A 7,689-nucleotide genomic window follows, 5' to 3' on the forward strand; every position below is an offset into this window, starting at 1 on the left:
TTTTTTTTTTTCAGGTTGACTTTGCAGTCGCAAATACAGATGATTTGGCTTCACTTTGCCAAGAAACTCTACTTTTATCTCATTTCATCTTATTTCATCGTTATAATTTTTTTAAAAACATTCTATTCATAAGCCTCACACACCACATATTACAATTTCTTTTATTTTTTTAAATTTTTTTAAATTATTTTTAGTTTTATTCTTCTTAAAACAATTGAATCATTCTACTCATCATTTATATATCACATATTTGATAAGAGAAAAAAATTTAAAAAATAACAAAAAATGTAGTGTATGATGTATGAGGCTTATGAATAGAATTTTTCTTTTTTTTTTTAAACTTCTATACAAAATATAAAAAACAATTCAATTTTTTCAAATCCCAAAATAAAAGTTATATTAAAAAATTATATTTTAACAATATTTTATTCAATTTTCAACAAAACATCACATCTCATCTCATTTGAACTGTATAACCAAACAAGGCCTAAGACTAGTTTGACTAATAAAGTATTATATATTCTACTATTATTTATTCTTTTTTATTATTTATTATTATCCACTATTATTTAATATTTTGTCATTATTTTTTTATTAATTTTTTACTACTATTCACATAATATTTGAGATCGCCACTATCCAAACGCAACCTTAGAGTAATAACAGTGGAATCAACTTAGCTAAATTTTGGTCAAAGTTTAGCTAAGTTGCACAAAAATTAACTACAATAAACTCAATTAATCTACATTATTTTTAGCCTAAGGTTTATTCACTGGCCAAATCTGACCAGCCCAAGTTGTTGGCCAAATATTATTTTGACTGTAAAAAATTCTTCTTCCCGCCTACTATTCCTCTATCGCAAGAAGAAAAATACTGCAGAAAAATATATCCGTTGTGAACATATGACTGTTGGAAAAATATGAACGTTAAAAAAATATATCAGTTGAAAGAATATGACCGTTATAAAAAAACCATTAGAAAATTATATCCGTTAAGAATAACATAAACGTTATAAAATTAATGTGTACTTTTTTAATAATGAATAAATATTCAAATTATAATTAGAATTAAAATAAATAAAAAAGTTAAAATCAATATTTTAATAGAATAATTATATATTTGAAGAGTATATTATTTGGTATTGTTGAAAAGTAGTTAACTAAATTTATAAAAGTGAATTCTCTCGTCAAATTTTGACCAAATTTTAGTTAGGTCACTGCTAATACTGAGATACCCAACTCAAGCTAGAATCCCAAAATTTTATCTTATTATAAAACCAATTTTGTGAGACACGAGAGAAAGCAAATTTCAGAATATATATATATATATAGTTAGAATACTATCTGGGAGGACTAGCTGGGTTTGGGTTTTGAATCTTTCTTTCAGTGGGAAGTGTCTAGTTTAAGTCGTGTATGCATAGTCAGGGTCAGAATGCAACCCATATTCTCTAAGCAAGTAGCTATGGTTCATTCTGCTTTCAAATTGCAATAAAATTAGTTCTAGTCGCTGATAAAAAAATAAATTATTAAAGCAAATTAGCAGCTATAAGATAAAAAGGAGAGTCACATTATTTAAGATTGAGAAATTCTACTTATTATTCTCACATCATACATAATTTTTTTTCTCTTATCAAATATATATTATATGGAAAATGAGTAGAAAAAATTTAACTATTTTAGAGAGAATAAAATCAAAAAAATTAAAAAAAAATTAAGAAAAATAAAATTAAGTATAATGTATAGTATGTAAGAATGATGAGCAGCAAATCTCTTTAAAATTATATGCGGCTAACAATCCAGAGGCTATAACTCTTCAGTTTTCTGACTTTAACCATCTTCATTGAATAAACCAATTACATAAATCAAATTCAGCCGCATATAGTAAAATTAGGACAGGAAAAAAAAAAGGGAAACGATCAAGAACAGCTACCATGAGGCTTAATGGCATCACGTGCAATGGTCCCAGTAAACAGCTCATTTCACTCCAACATGCATGGTTGCCAACCTTTGTTTACCAAGATAGAAAAATATAAGAAAATTATTTTGTGCAAACTCTCGTTGTAGAGGTTTTTTGAAAAAAAAAAGGGATCTACTTACTTTTTTTTTTAATTTTTTATTTACCATAGATCTTACTCTTTTAAAAGATTTGCACGAGTTTGTATGAATTATATTGTTACTCGAAAAAAGTTTATCGATATCTTTTAATACCAGGAACGCATATCTTTTTATTTGGATGGACTGGATCGACCAAGTGCAGTAATTTTATTAAAAGTCGCAATCTTGGTACACAGCAATTTCAAACCTACTCGTTTGGTTGATAGATTATCAACTTAGTTTGGTTTAATTTTAAACTAAGTCTAACATCTAAACACTCAACTCTCAAATTATTAAACTTATCTAAACTCAAAACCTCTTTACACGTAAGACTCACAACTTTTTTCAATTCAATATTTACTTATATACAGGACCCACGACCTTTTTCAAATTCTCATAAATACATTTAAACTTATCTTAACATCTAAACAAATTAAACTCAACTTAGGTAGATACCACAAAACTCATTCTATCATCTCAACTCATTACTATTCACAAATAGCTCAACTCAACTCAACTCAATATCTAAACGCAGTAAATGACTCACCGCATTTTTGGATTGATAATTTTGCTTTTTGGCACATTCTGCGGTTTTTCTACCATTGAACGGAGGCAAGAACTTATTGAAGGATTACAGAAGGAAAAGGAGAAAAAGAAGGCAACAAGTGAAGAAAGGAAAAGCTAGCTTTCCATCTTTTGGTGCTACATTCTTGGATTCTTGGGTAAAGAAAAGGAAAGGTGGTTGGCCTTTTGTAACAAGAACCCAAGACTATCTTACAAGTCGAGGGCCTACAAGAACTTTTCCATCGCAGCCTCCATGTTGTTTCCTGTAGAGCCGTGAAGAATGAAAGTAACTCTCTTGGCTTGATTTGGGTCGGTTTTTAAGAAAAACTCTAAACATAGACTAAGAAAAACTTTTTAATGTACTCTTGCACTTTTCCAAACAAATAGACAAAGAATAGTCTTCAATCATATCGTCTAATATTGTTCCATAATGCGCCACAAAGTATGTATTATTTGTCAACAAAGGGCTGGAGCCAGAAAATATGGACTTGGGCAGTAGTAAAAACACCCGCGTTGAATTCAACTCCCAAATTTATTTAAGAACATCTGGGATTTTGGTACACACTTTGTTCTAGCGCTCACTATTGCATATAGAAAATATGTACATGAACTCAGCAAAAATAAAACATCTTACTCAAAACAAAAGGCACCTGTTCACACTAACACATGAAATCAGTTCCTATGACTAAATTAAAGTGGCTATTTTCTCATTAAGGGGATATGGCAGACAATCCTCCTCTGCTCTTCCTAATTTGGACTGGCTTTAGATTCTTAGAAATGAGGCCGGTGAACTCAAAATAATCCCATGGTATTCGCAGTTTAAGGAACTTTGAATGGAGAGTTGAAGACTGCCAATCTGTCTGCACCACCACGAACCGTTTCTGAAATCATAAGCTACATGTTTACGAGCTCTCATGGAAGTTGACTGACCTAGACAATGCTGCCGGATTCGCTTGTAAGACTGGTGAGGTCTCGGCTATGTTATTCTTTTCATCAGTCTTTGATCGGAATGCCTTAAAGAGTCCTCCCCCACTAATTGAGTCAGCCTTGTCATTCTTAATTCCCAGTGTTGCCCATATAGAGCTTCTTGCAGCTTCTCCTGGGTCATCAATCCTCAATGTCTTTGGAATCCAAAGGCATCTCTCGGCATTCTTTTCTTTGAGTGGTTCCTCATCCCCAGAGTTGCTTGGTGTGAGAACATTCTCATCTCGTGAATGTTTCCCCAAGGTTGGAGAGTTAGGACCAGAGCCTGGGGTTGAAGATGTTGGCTGAGGAAGCCATGGGATGCTCCAAGTGCCTGGCACAGCACATCCCCAATAAGCTCCAGCAGGGTAAAACGGCATAGGAAAGCCCGGAGGGCAGAAAGCAGGTGGTGGCATGGGGGAGTTCCACTGAGCTGAATTCCATGGATAAGGCCAAGGGGCCCCAGGAAAGCAAGGAATTTGAGGTGGGAACCCCTGACAATTGCTCATTACTTGCTCTTGTGATCCGGTTTTTCCAGGATCATCCTTTGAATTTGAAGTTACAACTGAAGCTCCATTTGAACAATCATCTCCATTTTCTCCACCTCCATAAGAAACTGGAATCGTTAGCTCTTCTGGTACATGAAACCCATTTTGTGTGCAGTTCCTCATTGTTTTATCAGCAAGGTTCAGTACAGAAGCCATTGATTCACAAAGGGGTGTGTCTGATCCAAATGTGAGGACGGTGCCATTCGATTTCAGTGATGGATGGTGGACTCCATTTGTAAGATCAGTTCCAGCATTCTGGAGAGCTTCAGAGACAGTTATATTGCGGTAGTGAGAAGCAGAATTCTTGTTCTTGCGACGACCAGCACCCACAGGCACATTCCTCATTGTCCCACCAGCTGTCCAGTATCTCTGGCAGTTCTTGCAGAAGTGCCGAGGTTGGTTGACATTGTAATTATTGAAGTAACAGAACTTGGTGTCCATGCTAGTGCAGCGGGGGCATGGAAGTATCTTGTCAGGCTTCTTCAGGGGTTTTTCTTGTGAATTATTAGACTCGCTACGTTCTTCTTCGGGCTTTGAATTTTTTAATGTAGCACTCTCCTCCTCAACAGAGGGTGTTTTAGAATTCTCACTTATTCCTGAGGTCGCATCTGGATTTTTTAACGCTTCTGAAGACACAGGTGGGCCTGGGTCTTCCTGGTTATTCTCAGTTGGCTTTTCTCCCAATGTGTCCTGAATTAATCAGATTTTCCAATGAGAGAAGAAATATTTAAAGACAAATGGATGAAAAATATCAACACAACAACTACAGCGAGAACCATTTTCAGGAAGTAAGTAAATAACACAGAAAAGCATATTTCACAAATCTTTTGAATTGTCATTTGGAACCAAAGTTTCATAGTTGCAAAAAAAAAAAAAGAAGCAGCCGGCAAAAGTATTATATAAATAATCTATTTAAGCACTTCAAACTGATCTCAGTTACCCAACAAAGGCTTAACTATCTTTGTTGTGGATGTCTAGGATGTTAAGATTCAAGTGTTTGTAAAACTTTCAAGGTGCCTACAAAAAGACATGATGACCAGTCTGTTGGGACAGGCGAGGTTTGGAAGAATTTCCGATAGATTCAAACTCATGTCTGTGTCATGACCTCTACATGTCAAACTCATGTCTGTGTCATGACCTCTACATGACCCAATGGACGATTAACGAGAATTAGTTAAAGGCAGGAAGGAAGAATAAGCAGGAAAATTGTACTAACTTCCTTTTACACTCTCTGTGCACAGAGTAGACAACTGTAGCACCATGTGCTCAAAGCTACCTAAGGAATAAATGAACTAGGACTGATAAGGCAATGGTAAAAGTGTCATGCAACAGCCAAAAAAATCATTTCACCTGATAAAAGACCAAAAGAAAAAAAGAAGAAACAGTTCCAGACTTTAACGGTAAAATTGAAGATTCTACTCGATCTTAGAATTGGGAAAGTCCTTGCAAAACATAAGGATATCAATAGGAGACGGCATTTTCAGGTCCAAATGTTAACCATAGAAAACGATGACAATGAAAAATTGTATAGCCTTTGACATTATATTGCTAAAAGAAACCAAAATAATCTAACCCATCAATAGCCAAAATCTGGTTAAAAATATACGTCTCCGATAAAAGAAACAAAGCATACACGAAATCTAGTAAGAAGCCAATATCCAGAAAACCAGCAACCGAGATGAAGAATTTTATCAAAACGACCAAAGATCGAAACTAGTACAGCCGTAAACACTTATTGAGTTAATGTTAATCTATACAGAAACTATACAGGTAATCCCCGAACCAATCAAAATTAACCTATACTACTTCAAGCAAACTCATCATAATATGCTAATTCCTAAACAAAAACCGACCAAAATCTCAGCTTTGAATACTGAAGCAAAAAATTAAAACTGAACCCCATTCAACAGCTGATGAAGAAAATCTAAACCCACCGAATCACACTCGAAAAACCCACTAATCATCATTATTAATCTTCATCAAATCATCATTAAGAAACAAAACTAGGCCACCACCATGTTCAAACCAAGTCAAAACCTCCAAAACAATGGGTCGCTCCCAGAATCCCTTACCTTCTTAGCCCCTCGCTCTTCTCCATCTCCGTCTGAATTGTTTTCGGGCGAAGAGTCGGTCGAACAAGCTCGGTCCTGATCGATATTATCTTCAACCACAGGACCTGAATATGGAGCTCCTGTAGAGTCAGCCGACCCGTTGGCCGTAATCTCCGGTACGGTGATCGTCTTCCCGAAGAGCTTAATCGCCGGGTCTCTTGCTTCCGACATTTTTTTTTTCTCTCCGATTTCAGCTTTTCTTCGTTTCCGGTTTTTTATTTTCTTCTCCTAACAAAAAAAAAAAAACAGAACAGGAGAGAGAGAGAGAGAGAGTTGGCACGTTTGTGCGAGTGAGTGAGTGTGGCGTCTTCGTCGTCGTCGTAGTCTCGTCGATTATACGTTTCCAATTGATCCCGTTTGGGCAGGTGGGGTGCCACATCAGCAGTCAATTGGAGAATTCTCGGCCACAAGTTTCTTTTGTGGCCTTTAACATCTCTCTCCCTTTTTCCCACGATTTGCCAAAAGTAAGCACATTTGGGTTCCTAATCCTAGTCAGCATCATTGTATTTTTCCCTTCTCCTCGCCGATTTTTCTTCGTTAATTTTTTTTAATATTATTTTTTAGCTGAAGTCTTGTTGTTTTTATTCAGACTTAATATGTGAAATTTTAAATTTATTTTATAAAATAATCTTGTAAATGATAGTCGATATAATGATTGATGCAAAATTTAAGATAACAGATAAAATTCCTGTTTTTTTAATTCTTTTGGTTTTCTTTTACCTCTTTGTTTGTTTTACAGGAGGCCATGTATACATGTGGATGACAATAGAAGTTGGCCTACTGCCTGCCTTTTTCGTGTCCTTTTCCCCGCAATAAAGTTCTACTTTCCCAAAAAGAAAAGCTCATACCAGATATTGAACGCATCCCATCCAATTCAATGGGTCCATGAAGTATCAATAACTGTTTTTATTTCTTTTTGTTTTTTGCGTTTAATAAATTATCTTTTTCAATTTTATTCGGCTTCCAAATTAGTTGTGTTTAATGAATTAATATAATTTTTTCATAAATTTCAATTGATTTAAGGGCGTTTAAGTATCGTACACTCTATTTAAAAAATATAAAATTTACTATTAAAACATAGATTTGTTTTATGTGAATTTTATATTTATCTATTTTTTTAAGAAGAGAATAAGCAAAACTTGTATACTCTAAAATTGTATCTCATTTGTTTTTACAAACCATCTCTATAATGAATCCAATAAATCTGTACTATGCTGTAATAAGGAATGGTAAGGTAATGGATTAATGACTGTTGTTTGATAAAATGAACAAGAAAGTCACAAAGAAGATGAAGATAGAAATAGTTATGCCTTAGGGTATTCGAGGTCCCCAATTCCTCCCAAATGAAGATACAAATGGTTTCAGCAATAATCTTCATATCCCCTTTCAACCTCTTTTCCCTCCTATCAT

General features: G+C 34.5%; 1 protein-coding gene across 1 annotated transcript; it reads right to left on the reverse strand.

The window, feature by feature from the left end:
• Positions 1 to 3,170: 3,170 nt before the first annotated feature.
• Positions 3,171 to 6,598, reverse strand: LOC121249762 (cyclic dof factor 2-like). The gene is made up of 2 exons (XM_041148555.1): positions 6,241 to 6,598; positions 3,171 to 4,858 (listed from the first exon to the last, which is right to left on the reverse strand). Exons 1-2 carry the CDS (start codon positions 6,448 to 6,450, stop codon positions 3,560 to 3,562), a joined length of 1,509 nt encoding a protein of 502 aa, XP_041004489.1. The 5' UTR covers positions 6,451 to 6,598; the 3' UTR covers positions 3,171 to 3,559.
• Positions 6,599 to 7,689: the final 1,091 nt, after the last annotated feature.

The sequence above is a fragment of the Juglans microcarpa x Juglans regia genome, chromosome 2D (genome assembly GCF_004785595.1).
Source record: "Juglans microcarpa x Juglans regia isolate MS1-56 chromosome 2D, Jm3101_v1.0, whole genome shotgun sequence".
In the NCBI taxonomy this organism is placed as follows: Eukaryota; Viridiplantae; Streptophyta; class Magnoliopsida; order Fagales; family Juglandaceae; genus Juglans; species Juglans microcarpa x Juglans regia.